Source organism: Panthera tigris, chromosome E2 (assembly GCF_018350195.1).
Source record: "Panthera tigris isolate Pti1 chromosome E2, P.tigris_Pti1_mat1.1, whole genome shotgun sequence".
Taxonomy (NCBI): domain Eukaryota; kingdom Metazoa; phylum Chordata; class Mammalia; order Carnivora; family Felidae; genus Panthera; species Panthera tigris.
In genome coordinates, this window is record NC_056674.1 from 2,592,710 (window position 1) to 2,620,273 (window position 27,564).

At 44.7% G+C, this 27,564-nt stretch overlaps 1 protein-coding gene across 4 annotated transcripts; it reads left to right on the top strand.

The window, feature by feature from the left end:
• The first annotated feature begins 1,527 nt into the window (after positions 1 to 1,527).
• On the top strand, positions 1,528 to 27,551 carry NLRP13 (NLR family pyrin domain containing 13). 4 transcript variants are annotated; one of them, XM_042969981.1, is made up of 12 exons: positions 1,528 to 1,845; positions 7,146 to 7,214; positions 12,475 to 14,062; positions 15,469 to 15,633; positions 17,074 to 17,241; positions 17,690 to 17,860; positions 18,442 to 18,612; positions 21,201 to 21,371; positions 21,974 to 22,144; positions 24,071 to 24,241; positions 25,251 to 25,330; positions 27,517 to 27,551. In XM_042969981.1, coding segments are annotated over exons 1-12 (3,228 nt in total). In that variant the 5' UTR covers positions 1,528 to 1,544; the 3' UTR covers positions 27,519 to 27,551. The 4 variants fall into 4 exon arrangements, with proteins under 4 accessions (XP_042825915.1, XP_042825914.1, XP_042825916.1 ...); XM_042969980.1 differs by lacking the exon at positions 27,517 to 27,551 and having other exon boundaries at positions 25,251 to 25,590; XM_042969982.1 differs by lacking the exon at positions 27,517 to 27,551 and having other exon boundaries at positions 24,128 to 24,241; positions 25,251 to 25,590.
• The last annotated feature ends 13 nt before the right edge of the window (positions 27,552 to 27,564 follow it).

The following is a 27,564-nucleotide window of genomic DNA, read 5'->3' on the forward strand; positions in this document are numbered from 1 at the left end:
CCTCTGCATTCAGTGATAATTTTGCCTTTAATGTATTTAGGTAATGTTATCGTTAAACTTGTTTCCTTATGGTTAGGGTGTGCACACTGCACTTTTTCACATTAATTTAAATGTTATGTGCTCTGATACTTGTCATGTGCCTTTTATTTTTATCCAGTTTGACATAGTTTTCTTGAGTCACTATTTATCCCATGTATGTTTCTGTAGTTGCCAGCACATTGGGGTTTTGCTCTATCTTCTTGGTACTTTTTGTTTTTAATTTTTTAAATTTTTATTCATTTTTGAGAGAGAGTGAATGGGGGGGGGCAGAGAGAGGGAGACACAGAATCCGAAGAATGCTCCAGGTTCTGAGCTGTCAGCACAGACCCCAGTGCGGGGCTTGAACCCATGAACCGTGAGATCATGACCCGAACTAAAGTTGGACACTCAACTATCTGAGCCACCTAGGCGTCCCAGTGTGTGTGTGTGTGTGTGTGTGTGTGTGTGTGTGTTAAATAGGCTTCATGCCCCACATTGGGCTCTCTGCTCTCAGTGCAGAACCCACTTCAGATCCTCTGTCTCCCTCTCTCTCTGCTCCTCCCCCATACACATGTGTTTTCTTTCTCTCGCTCAAAAATATTTTAAAAATAGCAGATAACATACAGTGTAGTGTTAGTTTCAGGTGCACAATATAGTGATTCAACACTTCATACATCACCTGGTACTCATTACAACAGGTACACACCTTCATCCCCATCACTTATTTCCCTCATCCTTCACCCCCTCCCTTCAGGTGACCATCAGTGTGTTCTCTATAGTTAAGTCTGTATTTTACCTTCATTTGTAAAGGACATTTTCATGAGACATAGAATCTAGGTGGGCGGTATATTTCTTTTCACAGCAATTTATTTTTTTTTATTTTTAGTTTTTTAAAAAATGTTCATTTAATTTTGAGAGACTAAGAGCACAAGTGGGGAAGGTGAAGAGAGAGAGGGAGACTCAGAATCCAAAGCAGGCTCTAGGCTCTGAGCTGTCAGCCCAGAGCCCGAACCAGGGCCTGAATTCACAAGCCATGAGATTGTGATCCGAGCTGAATTTGGATGCTTAACCAACTGAGCCACCCAGGCACCCCTTTTTACAGCAATTCAAAGATGTCCTTTCATTTTCTCTTTTATAAAATAGAGCTGATTGATGTACCTGTGTGTCACTGGTGGTTTAGAGAATGAAATGAGAGTGAGCGACCACGGTGTGGAGTAAGTGTTTGGTATTGCTTATTCCTTCTTATGTGCCAGGTGCTGCTCTAGGCACTGGTCACGCAGCCAAGAACAGACAACATCTCTGTCCAGAGGGCATGCACGGTCTTACAGAGGAGAGCTAGAGAAGTACACAAACACAGATAGCAGGAAGTGCTCCTGGGAGAAGATAGAATAAGCGTGTCGATGAGTTTTGGAGGAGGTGCAAGTCCTGGCTTAAGGTTTCAACTCCCTTTCTTCTCTACAGGTTCTGTTTCTGCTGTGGATGTAACACTTGTTGGCCAGAGCTAGAAATCCTGCGTGTTCAGCAAGATGACCTCCTCGGCGAACATCTATGTCGACGATGGTTCCTATAATAAGCTTCTGTCCTACCTGATGGGCCTGGATCAGCCTCAGCTGGAGGAATTCAAGATCTGCCTCCAGTCCTCACAGCTGCTGCTTGGGAACTTCCAGCAGATACCCTGGGCAAACTTGAAAGCCATCGATCCCACTAACCTGTTGTGTCTGTTGAGTGAATACTTTTCAGAAAGGCAGATCTGGGAAGTGACCCTCAGCATCTTTGACAACATGAACCTGACTTCACAGTGTACAGAAGTTCGAGCGATGATGAATGGTGAGTGGGTCCGTAGGAAGGATGGATAGATGGGGGCAGGGATGCAGACGGGCATCGACCTGCTGCTCCTGGGAGCTGCTGGACTTTTATGGGGTCCTGCCAAAGTGCTAGTCTGTTCCGTAACAAAGAATCTCCCTGCTGGGCTATGAAAGTTTCAGGTAAAGGGATAACAGCTACAAAGACTTGGAGCCCTAGCCTGGGAGGGAACGGGAGTTGACGATCCGAAGCAAAAAGAGGAAAGTGAGAGGCACACTCAGTCGTGTCGCAAGCCTTCTTTTCAAAATATAAATTTGTTCCCATGCTGCTGTAGTATTGGGCAGTGATTTGAGCATAACAGGCATTTCACGTTTGCGTATGCAGATATTTTTTTCCTGCAAGGAAAACCCTAGGTACCTGCAAATGAAACAAAAAACTGCACCCAGTTGAGTGGAGCTGTGAAGCAATATACCAAATGCACATGCACATATACACACCTCAAGTATCTACCGGCTTCCTAAGTTTTGGGTGCATGTGACTCATGCTTACTGCCAGATTTCATTTTTTAAAATACAACTTATTGCCAAATTGGTTTCCATACAACACCCAGTGCTCCTCCCAACAGGTGCTCTGCTCAATGCCCATCACCCACTTTCCCCTCTCCCCCACTCCCATCAACCCTCAGTTCTCAGTATCCAAAAGTCTCTTAAGGTTTGCCTCCCTCCCTCTCAGTAACTTCCCCCCCACCCCTTTCTCCCTCCATGGTCTTCTGTTAGGTTTCTCAGGATCCACGTATGAGTGAAAACATATGGTATCCGTCTTTCTCCGCCTGACTTATTTCACTCAGCATAATACCCCCCAGTTCCATCCCCATTGCTGCAAATGGCAAGATTTCATTTTTTTTCCATCTTACTGCCTGATTTCAGATCACTCTCTTTCCACTTCACAAAACCTCACAAACTACAACACTTCCCACACCTGCAAGCAAACGTCAGGCTCCCCCACCCCTAAAGTGCATGCTGTGTTTATGGTGGTGTTGCAGTAGCTAGCTAGCTACCTAGTGTGGCATTGTATCATGCAGTATTTATAATAGTTGTGATGTGTTTCATAACCAGTTAGCAAGTGTAAAACTGTGCTGTTTTTGTTTGTTTGTTTCTTTAATGAACGTATTCCTGATCCCATTGTCCTATGAAAATAAAAACCCGTGTGGTTTTTATCCAGTTTTCTCTCTGCGGTGAGTCTTAAGAGTTCTTGATGGCAGACCTGGCTGCCTCTGAGACCTGTAAAAAAAAAAAAAAAAACAAAAACAAAAAACCAAAATTACTGGGGCGCCTGGGTCACTCAGTCAGTTGGGTGTCCGTCTGACTCTTGATCTTGGCTCAGTTCATGATCTCCTGGTTGGTGGGATCGAGCCCCACATCGGACTCTTTGCTGACAGCATGAAGCCTACTTGGGATTCTCTTTCTCTCCCTCTCTGCCCCTACCCTCCTTCCTCTCTCTCTCCCTGTCTAAACATTAAAAAAAAATAATCCTGATGTTTCCCAGTACTCGTTATGAGCCAGGCATTGACCCCAATGCCTCCTGTGAATTTGTACTTAGGACTTCCTTCTAAGGAGTGTGGTAACAACTGTCATTCCAGTTTTATAGACAGGCAACAGGCCCAGAGCTCAAGTGAGTTGCCCAAGGTCACAGAGCTGGTGACTTGAACCCGGGTAGCGGGTCTCAGAGGCTCTGTGCCTGACCATACACTGCTTCTCTTGACCCACAACAAGAACATGGGTTCTCAGGAGTAGGGATGGGAGCTGGCAACATGATGTCTTCTATCTCTGAGCTTTTGGCATTGGACATCCTGAGCCTGGAAATTCAGGCTCTGTATCTTCGGTGAGCAGGAGGATGGGGTGGGACTAGGTTTCCCTGTCCATACCTCCCCCTTCATTTAAAATCCCTCATTTAGTCTTGTCTAGAATAGGCAGGTGTTGAGCAGAGAGCTAGAGAATGGGACCTTGTCTCCTTAAATCCTGTTGTATACTGGCAACCCCAGAGGGAGGCATTTGCACAGAGGAGGATGCCCTTAAAGGAAGGATCTCCTTTCTGGTCACTGGTCCTGCGTGAAGGCCGTAGAGCCAGACCTGGCATGAAGAAGGGACCCCTTCTTCCTGGTCCTTCTTTCGGTCCCACTTGGCCTTCCAATGGGGTGTGGAGGATATGTCTGCAGCAGGGAAAAGCCCTAGACCACATCCAGCAACGTGGGAGACAATGAAAGGTCCTGTGGGCCAGGATAGCTTCTACTGCCCCTTGGCTCCCTCTTCTAGGAACTACAGCATAACAAGGTCTCTGTGCTTGAACGATGCTGTGGACTAGGAGTATGTGAATGCCTCTGTGTTGACGGGCACACACATGTGTCCTGTCTTTTGGGGGCTCTGGGTTTAGGAGCTCAGGTTCTAGAGTCAGATTGCCTGGGTTCAAAGACTGGTCCACGTAAGCAACTATAACCCTGGGCAAATTAGTTACCACTGGGCCCCTGTTCTCTCTTCTTGAAAACCAGACCCCACATAAGAGTGAAAACATATGGCATCTGTCTTTCTCTGTATGACTTATTTCACTTAGCATAACACTCTCCAGTTCCATCACGTTGCTACAAAGGACCATATTTCATTCTTATTGCCATGTAGTACTCCACTGTGTATATAAACCACAATTTCTTTATCCATTCATCAGTTGATGGACATTTAGGCTCTTTCCATAACTTGGCTATTGTTGAAAGTGATGCTATAAACATTGGAGTACAAGTGCCCCTATGCATCAGCACTCCTGTATCCCTTGGGTAAATTACTAGCAGTGCTATTGCTGGGTCATAGGGTAGATCTACGTGGATCCTTAATGGAAGACCATGGGGGAGGGGAAGGGAAAAAAAAAGAGAGGGAGACAGCCAAACCATAAGAGACTGTTAAAAACTGAGAATAAACTGAGGGTTGATGGGGAGTGGGAGGGAGGGTGATGGGCATGGAGGAGGGCACCTGTTGGGAGGAGCACTGGGTGTTGTATGGAAACCAATTTGACAATAAATTTTATATTTAAAAATAAACATATATAAAGAGAAAACCAGGCCAACTGTACCCACCTCTGAGTTTATAGGATGAGATTCTTAGAAGGCACTGGGCTCAGAGAAAGTTCTCCCACATCTGTTTATCTTTGGGGTAGTTTTTTCTAGATTCCAGGTCCTAGTTTTTTTTTTTTTTTAATTTTTTTAACGTTTATTTATTTTTGAGACAGAAACCGAGCATGAACGGGGGAGGGTCAGAGAGAGGGAGACACAGAATCTGAAACAGGCTCCAGGCTCTGAGCTGTCAGCACAGAGCCGGATGCGGGGCTCGAACTCATGGACCGCAAGATCGTGACCCGAGCCGAAGTCAGCTGCTTAACGGACTGAGCCACCCAGGTGCCCCTAGGTCCTAGTTTTGAGGACAATGCTGGATGGGCAGTATCAGAACCAGGAATATCTTTGCCCTCTCCCTGAACATCCCTTCTGTCCTACCCAAGACTATCTCAACAGATTTTGGGTAGGTGAATCTGTAGTACAACAGGCTTTCCTAGAGAGACAAAAGGAAGTCAAATGGGTGTGTGTGTGTGTGTGTGTGTGTGTGTGTGTGTGTGTGTGTGTGTTTTCTTTATACAAAGGAATTGGACTCAAATTCTAGGCTGTTTTCTTGGAACAGCCTGCCTCTTTTGACAGGTGGCCCCAGCAAGATCTAGAGCCTTGAATTTAATGTGTCAAAATATAGATTGTGGCAGCAAAGCTATAACCTACAAGGATTCCATCACTGGGTTTATGTGCAAGAGAAGAAGGGCAATATGTCATGTAGTTGGTGTACAAATAAATGGAACCAGTGGTGAGGGATGATCTCAGACTACTGAGCTATGCTCCTTGAGACTCAAATTCAGGTTCCCATTGCTAGGAGAGCTGGTCTAACCCTGGACAGACCCTACAGGCAGGCTCTATGGGGCTCCACAGAACTGGGACTTTTTTGGCCAAGACCTCCTTGGTGGAGAGTGATGGGTCGTAGTTCTTCAAAGCAACATGGGAGCATGAGGAGGAAGCCAGGACCCAGCTGGCTACCCAGACCAAGTCCTGCAAACCTTGACAACCAATGGAATTATAAATATTAGATCCATGTTCTCTGTAGAGCCACATCCTTTTCAGGGCATTGGCTCATAACTAAGCACCGGGCAATGGAATCTGAATTACTACTGTGTGACTTAGACACAGAAGGGCCCTTTAGCTCATGAGGAATGGGGCATTCAGAGTGGTTTTGTGAAACCCATGGAGGGAGGTTTAGGTTAAAGCCCAATTCTTTGTGTCTTTTTTTCTTAACAATATTTAATCAACAGAAAGCTTTTAAGAATTTGGTATAGTTAATGATCGTACATAGAAGCAGTCAGGATACCAGTTTATATTACATTTTTTAATGTTTATTTTTGAGAGAGAGTGTCAGCAGGGGAGGGGCAGAGAGAACGGGAGACACAGAATCTGAAGCAGGATCCAGGCTCTGAGCTGTCAGCACAGAGCCCTATGTGGGGCTTGAACTCATGAACTGCAAGATCATGACCTGAGCCAAACTCAGATGTTTAACTGACTGAGCCACCAGGTGCCCCTACATTTTTAATATTTGAAAACACTAGAATTCTTTTTTTTTTTTTTAAAGTAGGTTCCATGCCCAATGTGGGGCTTGAACTCAAGCTACAATGTGGGGCTGAGATTAGGAGTCACATGGTCTACTGACTGAGCCAGCCAGGCACCCCTTGGTACTTTTATTTCTGTAGTACTCTGGTATCCAGAAATATTGGAGTGGCTTTTCTGTGCTGGGTCTTGTTCTACATACTTGGGATAAATCAGTGAACAGAGGCTAGCCACCCGTGTCCCTCCAGTGGGGGAGGTGGGGAGAGAGGTTCTGAATATGAGAAATGTGTAGACCACACGGCATGTTAGGAGTTGACGAAATTGGAAGAGAGAAAGGTGAAGGAGGAGAGCCTCGGGTGTGGGCTGTAGAGATCAGCTGCAGTACGAATCAGGACTGTCCAGCACTGTTGAGCTAAAATTTGAGCAAAAACTCAGGTGAGGTAGTGATCCATGTGGGTGTGGGGAGGACAGCATTCCTGACAGGGGATGGCTGCGTCCAAAGTACTTGAGTGGATGGAGCTGGAGGATGAGATTCCTTTGGTCTCTTCAGTCCCAGGCTTACCAGTTGGCCCTGTGGAGAGAGCATCTGTCACTGGTCATTTACAGCCTGGGTATCTCAATATCCCACCATCACTGTTTATTGCAGAGCTAGCACAGACACAAGGATCCCAAGATCCAAGCCAAGAAGAACCAGAGGTGCCAGAAGAAGAAAAAGGTTTGTATGCTACTTGGTGGTGATGATGGACAAATTGCTTGATGGGGCATCCATTTTACTGGGTCTATAATTGCCACCTTCTCTCAATTGTTCATCACTTTACAACATGCGAGAAATTCACCCCTCCCAACCTCGTCTTCCACTACTGCTTTTTTTCCCCCTCATGTTTGTTTATATATTTTGAGAGAAAGAGAGTGTGCATGAGCAGGGGAGGGGCAGAGAGAGAGAGAGAGGAGGGAGAATCCCACGCAGGTTCTACACTGTCAGCATGGAGTCTGATGTCATGAACTGTAAGATCATGACCTGAGCTGAGATCAAGGGTTGGATGCTCAACCAACTGAACCACCCAGGCGCCCCCACTGCTGTTGATTGAATGATAAGTTAGCATAAACTGGATAACTTCTCTGACTCCGCTCTCCAGTTCTTAGATACCAGTGTCTGTTTCTGGACTTTTCATTAATAGGTAACTGTGTTTTGTTTTGTTTTGTTTCGTTTTGTACCCATTGATTGTGGGAGACTTCGATGTTGAAAAAGTAATATACACAGTTAAGGAACAGGCGAGGTTTTACCAAATAGATGTACCAGTATATGATCCAGAAAGAATCATGGAAACTTAAAACTTGTAATGAGAAACATCAACCTTTTGCACATCGCTTGAGTTCTATTCTGTAGAAGCCACCCTCTGCCACTCTGGGTTGCCACTTTCATTATTTCTCTGCTCAAACAGGATTAACATACACTGCAACCTCTTAGTTTTTCAATCAATTATCATGGTAGGTAAATATCTCCCTTCTCCAATTACTTATTTTTGTGGAGGAAAAGATTTTCAGTGTTGGGGATATAAACCAATGCTGAGCCACATAATCCATCAGGATCATGTGCTGTATTTGTTTTTCAGAGCTGCCGTAATAAATTTTCACAAACTGGGTGGCTTAAGTAACGGAAGTTAACTCCCTCACGGTTCTGGATTAGTCCAAAATCAAGGTGTCACCAGGGCACCTTGAGGGGACCATCCATCTTTGTTTATCCAGCTTCTGGTGGCATTCCTGGGCTTGGGGCTGCATCCCACCAATCTCTGCCTCTGTGGGCACATGGCCACCTCCTCTTTTGTGTCACAAATCTCTCTGTCTCTTGTGAGAATACATTTGATTGCATTTAGGGCCATCCAGGATAAATTCTTCCCCTCAAAGTTGTTGTTCTTTTTTTAATATTTATTTATTTTTGAGACAGAGAGAGAGCATAAACGGGGGAGGGTCAGAGAGAGAGGGAGACACAGAATGCGAAGCAGGCTCCAGGCTCCAAGCTGTCAGCACAGAGCTCGATGCGGGGCTTGAACTCATGGACCATGAGATCATGACCTGAGCCAAAGTCGGACGCTTAACAGACTGAGCCACCCAGGCGCCCCTCAAGGTTCTTAATCACATTTGCACATAGGTTCTAGGGATTAGGATGTAGACATAGCTGTGTGTGTGTGTGTGTGTGTGTGTGTGTGTGTGTGTGTGTGTGTGTGTGTGTGAGTGAGTGAGAGAGAGAGAGAGAGAGAGAGAGAGAGAGACACGGTTCCTCCCATTACACATAGCTTTTGGAGAGAACCGTTTCCTGTTTTTGTTTGAGCTAATAATTCCTTTTTAAACTTTCCATGCAATTATTATAATCATCCCCAAATTCTTTGGGGAGTATAATGCAATCGGATGTAACAAGGAGCCCATCAGCTCCGTCATCACCATTTCTAGACAATTCCTGAAGCCGTCCATCTTTCCCTAGTCTGTATCCACTAGCACCTACCTCCCATCCTGGGACTTCATTTAATCTCCGTTTCCATTTTCTATTCTCAAAAGGTGCCATCCCCTTTTCCCTGGGTTCCACATCTGTCTTTCTCATGGCTATTCCAGGGAACCCATTTTATAATAACTTAGAAAAGTCCGTATGAGGTAATATCTTTGAGAGTTTGCCTGATTGGAAATTTTCTCTAGTACGCTACTTGATGAATTGCTTGGGTGTAATTGTCCAGTTCAAGAGCCTTTCTCTCTGTGTTTCTGGTGTTCCAATGTCCTCTAGTGTATGCTGTTGATAAATCTTGATTTTTTTTTTTTTACATTGTTTGTATATGACCTATCTTTTACACTATGAAAGCTTAGGGGGTCCTCCACCCCTGTGTTCTTAAATGTCATGGGGTAACTAGGTTTGGGGTTCTTTTTTTTTTTTAATATTTATTTATTTTTGAGATAGAGAGCATGAGCAGAGGAGGGTCAGAGAGAGAGGGAGACACAGAATCCGAAACAGGTTCCAGGCTCTGAGCTGTCAGCCCAGAGCCTGATGCGGGGCTCGAACTCACGGACTGCGAGATCATGACCCAAGCCGAAGTCGGACGCCCAACCGACTGAGCCATCCCTAGGTTTTGGGTTCTTATCCCCTCAATTGGATTGGATACAAAGCAGGACATGTAAATGTAAAAAAACCTGTGCTCTTCTCTCAAATATTCTTGAGTTAGCTCTTTGGCATTAGTTGTTCCTTCTCTGTTCTTTTTCTGAAACTCTAATTAGGTGTTGTGTTTCCTGGGAGTAACCTTTAGATGGTAACTTTTTATTTATTTTTTTTTAAATTTTTTTTTTCAACGTTTTTTATTTATTTTTGGGACAGAGAGAGACAGAGCATGAACGGGGGAGGGGCAGAGAGAGAGGGAGACACAGAATCTGAAACAGGCTCCAGGCTCCAAGCCATCAGCCCAGAGCCTGACGCGGGCCTCGAACTCACGGACCGCGAGATCGTGACCTGGCTGAAGTCGGACGCTTAACCGACTGCGCCACCCAGGCGCCCCTAGATGGTAACTTTTTAAAACAAAACTCATTTTACTGTTTTTTTACTTAAGTGTAGTTGACGCACAATGTTACATGAGTTTCAGATGTACAACATAGTGATTCGACAAGTTTATACATTATGCTGTGTTCACAAGAGCAGCTACCATCTGTCCGAATACATTGCTATTACCATTGACTTTATTCCCTGTGCTCTGCCTGTTATATCCCCCACTCCTTTACCTATTTTGCCCATCCTCCAAATGTAACGTTTTAATCTCAAGCAACTATCTTTGTTCTGGTTAAACTCATCTGAAAGATTACTTCAACTTTCTATCATACCTTCCATGAAATCGATTTCATCAATAATATTTTTTTAATGTTTTATTTATTTTTGAGCACAAGCAGGGGAGGAGAAGAGAGAGGAGGACAGAGGATCTGAAGCAGGCTCTGCACTGTCAGCACAGAGCCTAATGTGGGGCTCGAGCTTATGAACCTGGAGATCATGACCTGAGCTGAAGTCAGATGCTCAACTGACTGAGCCGCCGAGGTGCTCCATCAATAATATTTTTAATGTCAAAACTCTTAACTCTATTTCCCCTTATTGGCATCTTTTTAAAATAGATGTAGTATGGGATGCTTGGGTGGCTTAGTTTGTTAAGCATCCGGCTCTTGATTTTGGCTCAGGTTGTGATCTCATGTTTTGTGAGTTCGAGCCCCACATCTGGCTCCGTGCTGGTGGTGTGGAGCCTGCTTGGGATTCTCTCTCTCTCTCTCTCTCTCTCTCTCTCTCTCTCTCTCTCTCAAAAAAAATAAACTTAAAAAAATAAAATAGATGTAATATATTTTAAAATATATTTTTTACAACTTTTGGGGAAGTTTTTGGTTCCTAGGTTTGTTTTCTGGTTTGAGTAAAGTGGTTATACAAACAAATATAAATGGTACAGAGTGCTTAATATTCTAAATTTTTCCCTATATAACCAATTCTACAAAGGTAACCAACTTAGAAACTATGTGTTTATGGGGCACCTGGGTGCCTCAGTCGGGTAAGCATCAGTCTCAATCTCAGCTCAGGTCATGATCTCACAGTTCATGAGTTCCAGCCCTGCATTTGGCTCTGCACTGACAGTGTGGAGCCTGCTTGGGATTCTCTCTCTCTGCCCCACCTCTGGAAGATGACCTTTCCCTTCTGATGGGTGAAAGAAAAATGTTTTTCCATTCTTTACTGCTTATTTTGAACTCCTACCAAGGGAACCGAGGTTCAAAGAAGTGGAGTGTCCACAGAGCATCGCAGTCCTAAGTATTCTAAATCTTGAAGAAAATGCGAAGGTGGGTCTTTGGTATTCCTACTCTGTGTTCTTTCCACCAGGAACATGTGTGTGCATGTAGTAAATGGAATCTTCCTCCACTGAGCTAATTAAGCCACAAACATAGAATGCAGGTACAACTATTTTCCTTAGCGGTCCCCACCCCCACGTGAGAAATCCATTGGTAATGCTGTTGGCTCTACTCTCCAGATAAACCCTGGATCCATTCATTTTATTTTATTTAAAAAAATTTTTTTAAACGTTTATTTTAGAGAGAGAGAGAGATGGAGTGTGAGCAGGGGAGGGGCAGAGAGAGAGGGAGACCCAGGATCCGAAGGAGGCTCCAGGCTCTGAGCTGTCAGCACAGAGCCTGACACGGGACTCAAACTCACAAACTGTGAGATCATGACTTGACCTGAAGTGTGGTGCTCAACCAACTGAGCCACCCAGGTGCCCCCCACCCCTCCCCATTCATTTTATATACATATGCTTTAGTTCTTCACAGGCTGTGCCAAGTGCTTCCACAGGGAACCAGAGACCTGTTGTTGCTGTTAGGTTATCAACGGGTATGTTTGACCAAACCTGCCGACTTTCACTTAGACGATCGAAGTAGCTTCATGAGTGGGTTTCTTGCACCATAATCCCCTCTCCAAACAACAGTGACCTTTGAAAACTGTAGACAGTCTCTGGGCCTTTAGAATGAAGATACTCATGGCCAGCCCCTCCCAAGAGTCGAGCTCACCTATTGGGCCTCTTGCTGTGTTCTAGAATGTTCTTCCTGTCTGAAGGTGTTTGCAGTAGCTTTTCACTCTGCCTGGCAACCTCTCCTTCTACATCTTGGACTGGTGGCTTCTCATGATTATGGCACTAACTCTCATCCAGAAGCCTCTGCAGATCCCTTCCCCACCTCAGAGGGCATTCTCAGTCTCTCTTGTGTCCTCTTGTGTTTTTTTTTTTTTATTTGTGTATATCCTTAAACTATTTACTTCTACCTTGGCTCCTCTCGATCACCACACGGCCCTCCTCCAAAAGTTAGACTCTCAAAGGCAGAACTTGTTTGTCTTGTTCAAGGCTTTATATAAGGACTTAGTATTCCTGAGGCTGAACCTCCTTCTGACCATTATTGTGTTGTGTTTTGCCTCACTTCTCTGTTTTTAGACCACAGAAGAAGATACAGAGAGAGAATGAAGGCTAAAATTCTGATGATGTGGGACAACATCCCTTGGCCTGAAGACCATATATACCTGCGCAATGTGACTGAAAAGGAACATGAAGGACTGAAGAGCCTCCTGTATCCTAACAGGACTGGAGCCCAGCCACAGACGATCGTCTTAGAGGGTCTAGCAGGGGTCGGGAAGACCACCCTGGCAATGAAGGTTGTGCTGCATTGGGCAGAGGGCTTTCTCTTTCATCAGAGATTCTCCTATGTTTTCTTTATCAGCTGCCATAAAGTTAGAGACATGAAGGATACCACATTAGCTGGCCTGCTTTCCTGGGACTGGCCTGACTCCCAGGCCCCCATTGAAGCTCTCATGAGTCGCCCCGAGAGCCTCCTGTTTGTCATCGATGGCTTTGAAGAAATGGACGTGCCCTCCACTTTGGACGAGAGTCCACCATGTAAAGACTGGTACCAGCAACTCCCAGTCAACAGAATCCTGTTCTACTTGTTGAAGAAAGAGTTGGTTCCCCTGGCTACCTTACTGATCACGACCAAGGAGTATAGAACCACCGATCTTAAAAAGTTGTTACTGAATCCATGGTTTGTACAAATCGTAGGGTTCACAGAAGGAGACCGGGAGGAGTATTTCATCAGGTACTTTGGTGACCAAAACAAAGCTAAGAAAATCTTGCATTGGGTAAGAAAGAATGAATCTCTCTTTCACTTCTGCTCTGCCCCCATGGTGTGCTGGACCGTGTGTTCCTGCCTGAAGCGGCAAATGGCGAGAAATCCTCACTTCCAGCTAAGCACCCAGACCACCACCAGCCTGTACGTCTACTTTTTCTCCAGCTTGCTTGACACAGCAGAGGTGAGTTTGTCAGACCAGAGCTGGCCAGATCAATGGAGAGCCCTGTGCTCTCTGGCTGCAGAGGGGATGTGGTTTTGGAAGTTCACATTTGCAAAGAAGGACCTCAAACACAGGCACCTGGAAGCACCTGTCATTGGTTCTCTCCTCAGGTTGAATATTCTTCGAAAGGTCAGCGACTGTGAAGATTGTGTTACTTTCACTCACCAGAGTTTCCAGGTGTTTTTGGGAGCCATGTTCTATGTGCTCAGGGGGGTGAGAGGATCCATTGGTGGTCCTCCAAAGCACCAGGAGATGAAGGTGCTTCTGAACGATGCTTTGGCTGACACAAACTTCTACTGGAACCAGATGGCTCTGTTTTTCTTTGGCCTTTTAAAAAGAAACCTCGCAGAAGAACTGGAAGATACTTTGCGTTGTAAAATGAGTCCTAGGACAACGGATGAATTACTGGAATGGGCAGATGAGTTAGAAAGCTATGACCTCGTCTCCAGTTGTTTTGAATTCCTACACTTCTTTGAGTGCTTATACGAGACTCGGGAGGAAAACTTTGTAAGGCAGATTTTGAGTCATCTCCTTGAAGCTGACGTCGATATCTTTGGGAGTCTACAACTCCAAGTGTCTTCGTTTTGCCTAAAACACTGTCAAAGGCTAAGTAAGCTAAGGCTTTCTGTCAGCAGTGCTATCCCTCAGACGGAACTGACTTTCAACTTGGAAACTCTGGAGTGAGTAATGCAAGACTGTTTCCCCTCCCAGATTTCTTCTTTCCAGGCTCTGTCCAAGTTCTTCCATGAAAAACTGGGGATGTGTTGTTGGGTTGTCAGTGGTTATGGTTGACCAAACATATCTTCTGGTGTCAAGGTTAGTCTGTGCTTCCCTACAGCACAGCTTCTTTTTGTCTTTCCTCAGTGGTTTTTAATTATAGATCAGAATTAACCGGGATGTTAAACACAAATACACGGGCACATGTACACATACAAATACAAATACACTAAGATTGGAACAACTACTCTAACCAACACTGTAATAATTCTGGGCTCCGCGTGTAGAACTTTATATCCTTCAGGTGCTATAATGTGTTATTTGTTTTTACTTTCTTCATCTAAGATAAAAAGTTTAATTCATGACTTGAATGCTCTTTTACTCTTATAAACATTGAGAGCCTACTGCAGTAAGAAAATACTAAAGAGTTAGAATTCCAATTATCCTAAGTTCTAAATATCACATGAGCCTTTTTTTTTAGATTTTTTTTTTTAAGTTTATTTTTGAGAGAGAGGGAGAGACCATCCATCTCAAACAGGCTCTGTGCTGTCAGTGCAAAGCCCCACATGGGGCTCCAACTCACAAACTGGGAGATCATGGCCTGAGCCAAAATTAAGAGTCCTATGCTACGTGGGTGGAACTGGAGGGTATTTGCTACGCGAAATTAGAGAAAGACAAATATCATATGCCTTCAATCATAGGAATTTAAGACACAGAACAGATGAACACAAGGGAAGGGAAGTAAAAATAATATAAAAATGGGACAAAACATAAGAGACTTAAATACAGAGAACAAACAGAGGGTTACTGGAGGGGTTGGAGGAGGAGGGATGGGCTAAATAAGAAAGGGGCATTAAGGAATCTACTCCTGAAATCATTGTTGCACTATATGCTAACTAACTTGGATATAAATTTTAAAAAATAAATTCAAAAAGAGATTCTTAACCAACCGAGCCACCCAGGCACCCCCCTTTTTTTTTAATCACAAAATTCTATTAGGGTAAGTTTTATTATCTACATTGAGGGAGAGAAAATTGGAGCACAGAGATTAAATCATATCATAGGTGACACAGCTCTGAATTTATCTTAGGTCCTTTTGACTTAAAGTCTGAACTCGTAAGGAGTATCCAATGGCCACCTCACCTCACTTACATGGTTGCCTTCCTCCGAAAAGAGTGGTTGAGGATTGTTGGAATAAACCATCTGGGACTTTGAGAGCTATGCTTCTGGGGGTCACGATTTTCCTGCCCTGAACTCCAGTAAATTCCTGCACTTTGACTGGGTCTGTTTGCATCTCCAGTAGACCACACTCTGGGTGTTGGTTGACGATCACTTACTCTAGTAACACTTCTTTGCCTCCCTCATAAAGGACAAGGCCACATTCCAAGATACGTCAGTGGCAGGATGTTTGCTCCGTGTTTTCCAATGGGAATCTGACTGAGCTGGACTTCAGTAACAGCAAGCTTAACGCTTTTTCAATGAAGAAACTCTGTTACGAACTGAGAAATCCAAGGTGCAAACTCCAAAAACTGACGTAAGTGTGAGACCCTCACAGTGTGAAAAATTCCATCGGAAGATAATCCAATGTCTTCCTTGGGATTATTGCATTGAGTGTCTGTTTTCCAGAAAGTAAGTTCAGGTGCTCGGGAGAATAAAACAAGTGCCCTTTATGAGCAAAACTGCTCCTTGGGCAAAGACCCAACACCCTGCCATGTGTGGTCTTGCACGAGAGAAACGCGTAGGCCAACTAGTTTTTCCATAAGACCTCTGCATGACGCTGCTGTCTTGAGCTGGATATGAAGGAGTAGAAGACTTGTAGGATGTGGTGGAGACCAAGCGCTTGAGGAGAGCCAGAGTTCATGTGGAGTCTAGGTGAAGTGTTGTGCCTTAAGGAAAGGTGGATAGTTTACAGTGAAGCATTTGTTCATTCAGTGAATACCCAGCATCTCTTCTCTGTTCTGAGGTTATAGCAGTGAACAGAACAGATAATTCCTGCCTTCCTGGAGCTCACAGTGTTGGAGAAACAGACATAAATGATAAGAGTAGTGTAGGAGACCGTGACCTCTCCCAAAGCAGAGGGAAATCCGTTCAGGGACTCAGGAGAGGTCCTTATTCTATCTAAAAATGCCAAGCCTCCTCTTTCACACCCTATCTAAAAGGTATTTGAGTAAAAAAAAAATAAAATAAAAGATACTTGAGTAAAGACCGAGTTGTGGAGCTGAAGCATCATTCTGGACTGAAGCCTCTCTCACATGATGTAAGTAGAGATCACAGGGCCTTAAATCCGGCTTGAAGGTGGCGAAGAATGGAGGTGGCTCTTGAAGGGGGAGCCAGGGAAGAGCTACCTGACCAAGGACAGAGTGAGTGGCTCTTGTTGGAGAAGGCGTTGGGTTGGATGCTCTCAAGTTCAGGCCAACTGATTCTGTCCTGCTGTCTCTCTGCAATTCGGTGCTACCTCAAGGTCTGAGGATCAGAAGCATGTGTTGACTCAGTGAGTTAAGAGGCAAGGATTTGGCAGTAATGACTCCCCTCAAACCTGAGGGCGCTGGCTCCAACACCTGGGAGGCAGCCTTAAACATCCTGCTTGATGATATGGTTTTTCATCCTTCCCCCTTTCCCTCGCTCTTGGTCTTCTCACTTAATACTAAAGATGAGAAATAAATTTAAGAGAAAACAAGAGGAGAGACGTGTTCTCACTAGGCAGTACTGGGTTGGTGTGGGGGACACCCACGCCAAGGAAGAGTGGGGGGTTGATTTCTGATTTAATACATCCAACTGTGCTTTGGATGTATCCAAATTTGGATGAATCCAAATCAGGTTTTGGATTCCTCTTGTATATGCATGTCCTTGAGGGAGGGTGTGCATATGCACATGTGTGTGTGTGCAAGCATGCATATGCATGGGTGTGGTAGAAAAGTGAGATGAGGAAGCACTCCCCTCCATGAGGCTACCCTCCTCCGCCTCTCTTCCCCAGGTGCAAATCAATAACTCCTGTGAGGATTCTGAAGGAACTTGTCCTTGTCCTGTATGGTAACCACAGGCTGACACACCTGAACTTGAGCTCGAACAACCTGGGAATTCCCGTGTCCACGATGATCTTTAAAACCTTGAGGCACTCAGCCTGCAACATCCAGTATCTGTGGTAAGTCTCTGGTTTTCTGGCTTGGTCCCCAAGGTCACCCCACAGTTCAGGGCTGCATTGGGAGGATGGGACTCAGCATGGCAGCGAAAGGCTGTAGAGAAAGATGAGCAAAGGGAACGCGCATGGGTACAGAGCAGTGCTTTGCAAAATTCTTGCCTGCCAGAGCCACCTGAGGGGGCGCGTTAAAAGGCAGGGGCCTGGAACCCACCCCCTGAGCCCCAGCAGGGCTTCTGGGTGGGTGGTGGGGGTTGGCAGCATTTCTAACAGGCTCCAAAGTGGCGCTGGACCTTGGACCACACTCTGAGTAGCACTGACTTGGAGACCATCCTGCCAGGAGAAAGGGTGAAGAACAAGGAGAAATTGGCTTTTGGTTGTGAAGCAAGGGGGACTCCAAATGAAGATCCCTCTTCGCCGGGAGTAACTCCCTGTGTTGGGGCCTCTCTGGTAGGTTGGAATCCTGTGGCCTCACCCCTCTAGCCTGTCGTCATCTCTTTCTGGAGCTCAGCAAGAACTCGAGTGTGCGCTTCCTCAGCCTGGGGGACAATGATCTCTCTGGTGTTGAGGTGAAAAGTCTGCAGGGGCCCTCGGAGATGCCCGAGTCTTCCCTGAAGGAGTTGTCGTAAGCCTTCCTGCCTTGTCTAAATAGCATCTTTGGGGAGTCTTGGGGAACATCCCATTGTAGTTACCCATCCCATGGACACATTCCCCGTCTTCACTCTTTCCACCTTCCTCCTTAGGGCTCTGTCTTGGCCAGTTTTGCCCTCACCTTGACTGTGGTGTCTCTCCTGCCAGTCTCCCCTAAACCCAGTGGTTTTAAACTGGTGGTGATCTTGTCCTCCAGGGGACAGTGTCTGGACATTGACTTGGTCCTCACAATTTGGAGGGGAAGTTGCTACTGGCATGTAGTGGGTGAAGATTAGGTGTGATCAATATCCTTCAATGCACTCGAGAACCCCCCACACACAAGCCCCCACCTCCACACCAGCACCACAAAGAATGTTCTTGACCAAAGGTCAGTAGGGTTGAGAATGAGAAACCTTACCCTGACCCACTTTTTTCTCCTGGAAGCTTTTGTTCTTTATACAGTTTAACCTTTCACGATGTCTGGGTCCCAGATGTGTGGCCTAAGGGACTGAGAGTTTGAGAAAGAAAATGTGGGCATGTCCGAGGCTCGCCCTGTACCTGTGCCTTCCTCTGCAGCCTGGAGAAATGCAACCTGTCAGCAGCCAGCTATCAGGATCTAGCTTTGTACCTCACCAGTACCCAGAGAACAAGTCGACTGTGCCTGGGATTTAATCCGCTCAGAGACGAGGGAGTGAGGCTCTTGTGTGCTTCCCTGACTCACCGCGAGTGTGCCTTAGAGAGATTGGTGTGAGTGTCTCCTGGCTCTGTTTCTAGAAATGACTCTGCTTGGGGGTGGGCATGGAGGAAAACAATGGGCCCTTCATTTGGGACCCGTTTCTTTTTTCTTTTTTTAATTTTTAAAAATGTTTTATTTATTTTTGAAGGAGAGACAGAGCATGAGCAGGGGAGGAGCAGAGAGAGAGGGAGACACAGAATCCGAAGCAGGCTCCAGGCTCTAAGCTGTCAGTGCAGAGCCTGATGCGGGGCTCGAACTCACAAACTGTGAGATCATGACCTGAGCCGAAGTTGGATACTTAACCAACTGAGCCACCCAGGCGCCCCCATTTGGGACCCATTTCTATCGCTGAACACTAACACACGTCGAGCAAGTACTCCATGTGCCTGGCGCCATTCTAAACACAGATTCTGAGTAGCACCCTCAATTTGTTGAGTCAATCTCTGGGGGTTGTGCCAAGGAATTCAGTTTTAACAAGGATACCAGGAAATTACCATTTAGTCAACCCATATCTGAGCTCCTATATCCCAACACAGCTGGGCACCAAGGTTGGGGTGGTGGATAAGACAGACAAGCTTCCTGCCTGTGAGGAGGGTGTAGATTGATGAGTGAGATACCAAAAAAACAAAACTAGTAGTTGAGCGAGGAAGACAAAGTGGAATTAGTAGACAAGGCATGGTGTGTTGGTTTCCTGGTAAGGTCTCCCACCGACCTGAGGAGGTGACACTGAAGCAGAGACTGAAGGAACCAGACACAGAGAAGGAAGAGGAAGGAAAGGTCCCAAGACTGGAGTGTTGTAGGAACATCCAGAGGACTCGTAAGGCTAGAGTAATGTGAGCGAGGGGGATAATGGGAATATGCCCTGGCCATGTACGAATCTGTTTTGTTGGGAGCAAGGTGGAAAGTCCTCTGAGGACTGGAGGTTGTACAGGGACAGACTCGGAACGATCGCCTGGACTGCTGTTGAAGGCTAGACTATAATGGAAGCAAAAATAGGAGGCAGCAAGTGCCTGTTGATCAAGCAAAAGGATGAATATGAATCAGCCAGGTGAGGTGGTGGGACTTCAGGGCATACGTGAAGGTACAGCCAGTAGGGCTTGCTGATGGGTCAGTGGTGGTTGAAGAGGGAAAGGAACCAGGAATGCCCCACAGGTGGTGGGTTTGCCAGCTGGGTGAAAGGCGCTGCCATTTTCTGGCTGGAGAAGATGGGAGGATGAGGTTTGGATGTTAAGATTGGGACATGGGAACGTGAGATGCCTATTAGCCAACCACGTAAAGCTGTTATATGTATGTAGGACTGTAGGTCTCAAGGAGGTCGTCGGGTGGGGATGAGTCCACTGGCAATGGTAGGTGCCAAGTGTCATTTCGATGGGTTTTCCAAAAACTGGATATTGTTCAGGTGAGCATAAAAGGATAAAAAGGCCAAGGGTCTTGAGGCACATCCAAGGGGGTGTATGGTGAAAGACGACAGAATCTGAGCTAGGGACTAAGAGGTTAGCACTCTCAGCACAGAGCTTCAAAAAACCAGAATATTAGTAAGTAATTCATTCATAGGTAATATGAACTAATATAACATATGACAGTTATAGGTTACATTATATTTATCCCATTTATAATTACACCTATATAAGATACTTTAATATATACATATTAATAATACATAATATATGAAATATATAAAAATCTTATAACTGCACATTATATGTGATATATGTTACATGATAACATGTACACCATGTATGTATCTGTTATATACCTAGATATCTAATATATGCCATATATTTCAAACATGTATACTATATATATCTAATGCATAAATAATCTGTTACATATCTCCTATATAACTATATATCATATGTAACATATATAATTCACATGACATATGCTACACAGTAGCATTATCATATGTACACCATGTATAAATGTCTGTTATACCTATATGTCTAATATATACCAATGTCTAACATGTATCTGTATTCTAGATCTCCTACAACTTGTATTGCATACTGCACTTTTTTTGACATGTGAAAAGTCGTACATATTTAATATATACAAATCGGTGGGTTAGGGGAGAAGGACACACCCATGAGACCATCATGGCCATATGGTGGCCATATGACCACCGTTAAGGACATAAACATATCCATCTCCTTCCAAAGTTTCCTTCTGTACCCTTTTTTATTAACTGTTTTTTGTGGCTAAGATTTAACATAGAAAATATAAGCACGTAAAAAATCTGAATCTTGGAGAACTTTACACAATACAGTATTGTTAGCTATAACCACAACACTCTATGGTACCTCTTCAGAACTTACTCCTTTTGCGTTACGCAAACTTGGCATGCTTTGAGCATCCCTTTGTTGTTATTATTTTTTTTAAACCAAACACTAAGGACCGGCATGTTCATGGTGTGCTCATTGCAGAAATCTGGGGAAGGATAAGTAAGCACAGATACTCAGCATTTCCTGGGTGGGGGTTCAGGGGGACACCATGGCTGAACTCAACACCATAGTTGGGTGGGGCTTGAGGCTTGTGTCCCCAGTGGTCTTGGTTTGGGCTGCTTTCTGGAGCATCTGTCTCCATGGCTCTTGACCCACAGGCTCTGGTTCTGCCAGCTCGGTACATCCAGTTGCAAGTACTTGTCAGATGCTCTCCTCAAGAACAAGAGTTTGACCCATCTGAACCTGAGGAAGAATAACCTGAGAGATGAGGGAGTGAAGTTTCTGTGTAAGGCCCTGAGTCATCCGGACTGCAGCCTCCAGAACCTGGAGTAAGTTCCATTGCCTCCCTGCCCTTCGGACGATGAGAAGAGACCATGTGAATTGACCTGCAGATGCCTGCGTTCCAAATGGGGCTGAAGTCCTGGGTGTAGATGTGATGGCTCACACAGAGAAGCTTCGGGCTCTATTGGAAGGGCGTGAGGGGATGGGTTACTGGGATGATTGTTAAGGACCAACCACAATGTGTGCTGGGAGTCCCCAAGACCACACCAGGAGCTTGATGACTCACAGAGGACTCCACTCTGTGTGCAGTCCAGATTAGTGGCTGTGGTTTATTACAATGAAGGGTGGAAAAGCAAAATTAAGGTGCATGGGGTGAAATCCAGAGGAAACCAGGTGCAAGCTCCCTATAGATGGCATGGGGAGAGGGTTATGCTGTTGTCCTGTCTACTTAATTTCCACCAAGGGTAGATAGAGTACCCGGGGTGTCTCAGACCTCCTGACCAGCACCCTTTCCTTCCCAGGGCTCTGGATGAGAAGTCTCACTTTGGCATCTCTCCTTTCCTTGGGAGACTGTGAGATGGGCTTGGTATATAGAGCAAAGTCTAAGGACTCCAGGATTGTTCTTTTTCCCTTTGTGTTTGTTTTGCAGTTTGTCAGATTGTTCTTTCACAGCGGAAGGCTGCCAGGAGCTTGCTAATGCCCTCCAGCATAATTGTAACATGAAAATTTTGGATATCGGGAGCAATGACATTCAGGATGATGGAGTGAAACACCTGTGTGAGGTCCTAAAACATCCGAAGTGTGCATTGAACACGCTTGGGTGGGTTGACCCTGTTCTCTTTGCAGGAAGCCCCCATCTCTATTTTTGGGGTAGGAAGGAATAGATGGGGTCACCTGGGGGTTCAAGAAGGTGGGGAACAAAGGACTAAATTCTCCTGTTAAAAATCTCTTCTCAACAATAAGACTCCAGTTCAGAGACAGAAGTTCATACCACTCACCCCCTCCGTGGAATATTAATACTCTTTTCAATCGGTACCTTTTGGATAGTAGGTGGGGGGCAGATACAGCCTGTTTCCTGGCCCCAGAGTCTTTTCTGTCTAAGGGGAAGTCTGATTTTAACTATAAGACAATGTGTTTGTTTAGCAAACTAAGATGGTTTAGACTCCAGGAATAGGAGTTTGGGTTAAGTGTGGCTTACATGTTAGCTATTTTTCACATAGGCAGTGATTCTACTCACTCTCAAAAAATGTTAAGAGATTCTACAGTATTTCTTTCTCTGTGGAGACCCCCCCCACCCATGTGTGTTTAATGGATGCACCTTGAGGGCATTATGCCCATAAGTAAGTCACCAGTTGCTGCTTCTTAGTACATCCTTATCCTCCAAGGAGTATCTTCAGGTGCACAATTCTTTATCCTTCAGGTGAAGGAGAAGCCCTGGGATTTACGCAAGTAATTCAGGGTCCTCTTTGTGCCTTAAAAAAGAATGATGGTCTGGTTTTAAGCCCTCACTCTCTAGCTGCTTCTCCCTGGATGCAGAAACGAGTAAAATGTTTGCAACAGCTCTCCTGTTGTCTTTAATGATGAACGCCTGCCTGATACTCAGTTCACTTCCATCTGGTTTCATTCTCCAAAGTAGTAGCCTTAAAGCAGGCACCTGCATGGCTAACTTGTGCTCACAAGGTCCCATCTTTACCATCAAACCAGGGTTTCCCAACCTCAGCACTGTGGACACCTTGGGGTGAGTAATCCTTTGCTGTGGGTGGTCCTTCATTCTGTATGATGCTGAGCAGCATCTCTGGCTCCCACCCACCAGATGAAATAGCACCTCCCTGCTCTGCAGACTTTGTTCCGTCTCCCCTGTGGGGGAGGGGGGGAATCACCTTTCATTGAGAAACACTGACCTAGATGACCATGGAAATGTTAAAGGTTCACAATCAAGGTCAACAATATACAGTATAAGGTACCGGTAAAAGCCCTGCAGGTGGCGCTAGACTGGAGACAGGGTGCACTTGTGTGATCTTGGAGTGGGTCTTTCTCCTGTCATTCTCTTCCTATCCTTAAATAGTACCTTTATCTTGAAGCATTCTCTGGATCTTACCCAACCCCTTCCACCCTAAGAAAACCTATCCTTTCCCTCCACTCTTCATGCATCGCAACTTTTTTTCGGAAGGCATTTTTTAAACTTAAGTTCAAGTTAGTCAACATACAGTGTAGTCTTGGCTTCAGGAGTAGAACCCAGTGATTCACCTCAAAATTTTCATGTATGGACACCTGCCACATATCTTTATAGACTTGGTGGAAATTTCCACTCTGTTAAACTGAGGTAACACTTTGTCACTTTCGTCTTTGAACATATGGTTGGCCAGCTACTAGGCATACAGATTTTTGTTTTGTTGAATTTAGGAACAAGATGAAAGTGTAGTGGAGAGGTTGTAATCTTATTTTAGTCCTTTCAAGGATCTTCCAAACTCACACCTACTTTTTACAAACATGGTTTCTTTCACAGTTGGGCAGACTAATGTTCTGTTGGCTCATCTGGCAAATGGAGTTTAAGACATTGGCCACCTCTTTATAGGATTGGTATATGAGTAAATGAGTTATGTGTAAGCAGTTGGAGAAGTGTCTGGTGTGTGGCAGGCTCTTCACTGCTTAACCACAGACTCTTTCCTAGATGTGTATCATTTCTGTTTCTAACTTCTCAATCCTAGTGGACCATCTTTCACACTTCCTTCTCACCCACTCCTAGGTTAGAGAAATGCAATCTGACACCTGCTTGCTGCCAGTATCTCTCCTCTGTTCTCAGAAGCAGTAAAAGCCTGTTTAACCTGAACCTTTTGGGGAATGACTTGGAGCCCAGAGGAGTCAGCACACTGTGGAAGGCCTTGAAAAAATCAACCTGCAAACTACAGAAGCTTGGGTAATCCCCACCACCTTTAATGCTGGGAGGCACCTGATAAGAGGGGATGGATGGGCCGATGTCTTATAGCAAGCATCAGATTCACCCTGCATTGGATTTCCTGGAGCAGTGCTGGCCAGCAGAGCCTTTAGTAATGATGGAAACAGTCTATATCTACTGCCCGATAGAATAGACGGTAGCAGCATGTGGTAACTGGGCACTTGAAATGTGGTTAATGCAACCAAGGAGCTGAATTACTGAAATGGCCACATGTGGATAGTGGCAACCATGCTGGGCAGCACCGTCCTGCAGACATTTGTGTAGTTGAGGAGTCCCCTCATTTTTTGCATTTTTGTACCTACTCAATAATTCAACAGCATTTCACTCAATGATACCTCTTTTTAATGCTGACTATGGGCCAAGCATGCCATAGCAGATAGCAGTAAATAAATGGTCATGAGCCTTGCCATCATGGGTCTGCATTCTCCTCAGGGAGAGGACAAATCTGAAATGTATAAAAACAGTGTTGTCAAGAATGCTGGGAAGGAAACTTGGGATTGTGGTAGAAAAACAAGGGTGATCAGAGTGGTACCAGAAGGCATGTCAGAGGTGGTGATGTTGATGCTGAATCCCAAGGAGGCTAGAAGGAGGAATCCACATATCAGGAGGGGAACATGGACAGTGACAAAGGACCAAGAGTGTTTGAAGGAAGCTGGAGTAGCATGTGCAAAGGCTGAGGTTAGACTACCAAGCTCTGTATTGCCCTTTCCAGGCAGTGAAATAAGAGTGTTTAATTAGAACACTCTCTACCTTATTCAGTATTCTGGACATGAGGTCAGAAAGGTAAGCAGAATTTTCTTTTCCCCTGGAGAAAGACCTTAAACTAGGCACATTTTTGCAGAAACCTTCTCAGATACCAAAGAATCTTGCCTATTTGAGGAAGTTGTTCAAAATCTACACATTCAGGACTTTACCAACTTCACATCTAAGTAATGCATTATTAAAAACATTGTATGTCTTTTTCTTGCAGGCTTGAAAAAGAGTTGTATAACATAGTGAAGGGGGAGCTCGAGGAATTGCAGGAGAGGGGGTCCTTTCTGAGAGTCAAGTGTAAGTGGGATTTCAATGACCTTGAGGACAAATGGTGGTGGTGATCCAATGGCTACACTATGGGATGTTCTTGGAGTAGAATCGCCAGGAGATTTATCAGGTGTTGCTGCTCTTGAGGACAAATGAGCAGTTACCTCCAGAGTGCTTTCCCACAATTTGTTGTAAGCAGCATATTTAAATACCCAATCTCCAGAATCCTAATCTAATACTACATTTGGCCCCAAGAGCCTACATTGGCTTTGCCTTAACTTTCCTTTTGTCTTTCTTGGTGTAATGTCTTTAACTCTCACATGTTAAGAGAATTCAATAAAGCAAAGGATATAAAGAAAATACCTTGAGAAAGCCTAAAGCCTCATTTCCTATGGATCGAGAGATGGGATAGATGTGACTGTAATTCCGCAGTTATTATACTGTGGATAAACCAGCCAGATGGAGATCAAGAACCATTCCTACGATGCAGATAGACCCAATTTTGGCTTTTGCGTGTACCTTTGAATGATCCATGGCTGTGTTATGTCTAAAATGTATTTTACTCACCTGAAAATGCTGGGGAACATGGATCCTACCCAAGGATGTAATGTGAAATTGATGTCGTACATGGGAAATACATATGAAGATAGGATCTGATCACAATTTTATCTCCTTTGCCCTATTATTTAATAGGCAAAAGCTATCAGAAGTAGTCCGAGGGAACAGTGGGACATTCATTGCATTTTGCATTTCGTAGCTTATAAAACCCATCATAGTGTGTCTAAATCCACATCAGAGCCCTGTAGGTAGGGACATCCCTACTTGACTGATTTTGAAAACAAAGATTATGAGGGTAAATAAATGTTCTACAACAAATTACAGAAATAGTAAGTCAAATAATGGAACTTAGAATCCGAGTCTTCTATTTTAAGAGCCAACATGCCTTATGAGACCCAGTGGGGTCTTGGAGTAAGTCCATGATCCTTCTATCCATCATGTTCCCTCACCATTAAATATAAGGGAAACCCAGAGTCCTTGAAATAAATCCTTCCTTCTCTTTCTTGTGCATTTTGGTCATTCATCATAGGTAAAAGCTGGGATAGTGGGGGGGGGGGGAGGTTTATGAACTAAGAAAATCTTGTCAAGGAAGAGAGATTTTAAAATCAAAGGTTTAGATACACCTCAGTCTCCATGTCTTTAGTTACTGTAGGTTAAAATAGCATTGTGTTAGTTCTGATAATCTGACAAACTGTTAACCCCAAATCCAAGAGGATCCCAAAATTTCTTCATTGTGTCTTTGGAAACAAAACATGGGCATATTCTTCTGTGAACATTAGATCTACAAATTCTCTATCAATATTTTCATAATATTTTAGGATTTATTCTAGAATTTCTAGATGTGCCATGGAATTATTTCAATTACAGCAAAGCTTCTTCACCTTTGGGTCTTCTAACAATGTTGTTTTATTTCAAAGCCACGTAACGCCAAAGTGGCTTTCTAGGGAAATCAAGGATAGGTCTACCCCCATCCCCAGAAGGGAAATGGGATGGGACTGAATGGATTTGGATGAGGTGACAGCTGAGCTACTTCCCCAGGCTCACTGCAGTTTAGGAAGCCCACCACCCAACAAACACTGATGAGCTTGTGACCAATTGTACTCTAACTTCAAGTCCGTGATTATGTGGAAGACCACCTACCCCCCCCCCCACCTCCTTTTTCACACCTGATACTTGGCCATCTTAAAAGTGTGGGTAGATGTGGCCAGGACTATGGTATGGCCAGGGGGTAGGGTTAGGCAGGGGTAGTGTAGAGTTATCTAGAAGAAGCAGAGAGAATCCCTCTTGTGATGTAATGGAGGGGATGTGGTTGAATAAAGGATCCCCTGCGTTGAATCTGGCAAGACAAACAGGTTCTATGGAATGGAAACCTTCACAGTGGCTTTTGATGATAAAACCACTGCTTCTCAGCTAATGATTTTATACCCTTTAAGCCAATTTTCTCATTACAACTTGGGTCTGATAGCATCAATCTCAGGTTTTGCAAAAATTACACAGAATGATGTGTGAAATGGTCAGTTGTGATAAGCACCTGTAAATGATGCTCTTAGGTTAATAATCTCCTTCAATCCTATCATCTCAAGATCCTCTCTTGCTAACTAGATGCTTCATGGCTCAGTTTTTTTTGTCTTATTTTTTTTTTATCACCTCTGTTGCAGAAACCCTGGCAGGATGCCTTCCCTCTTCTCCACAGATGAGAGATGAAG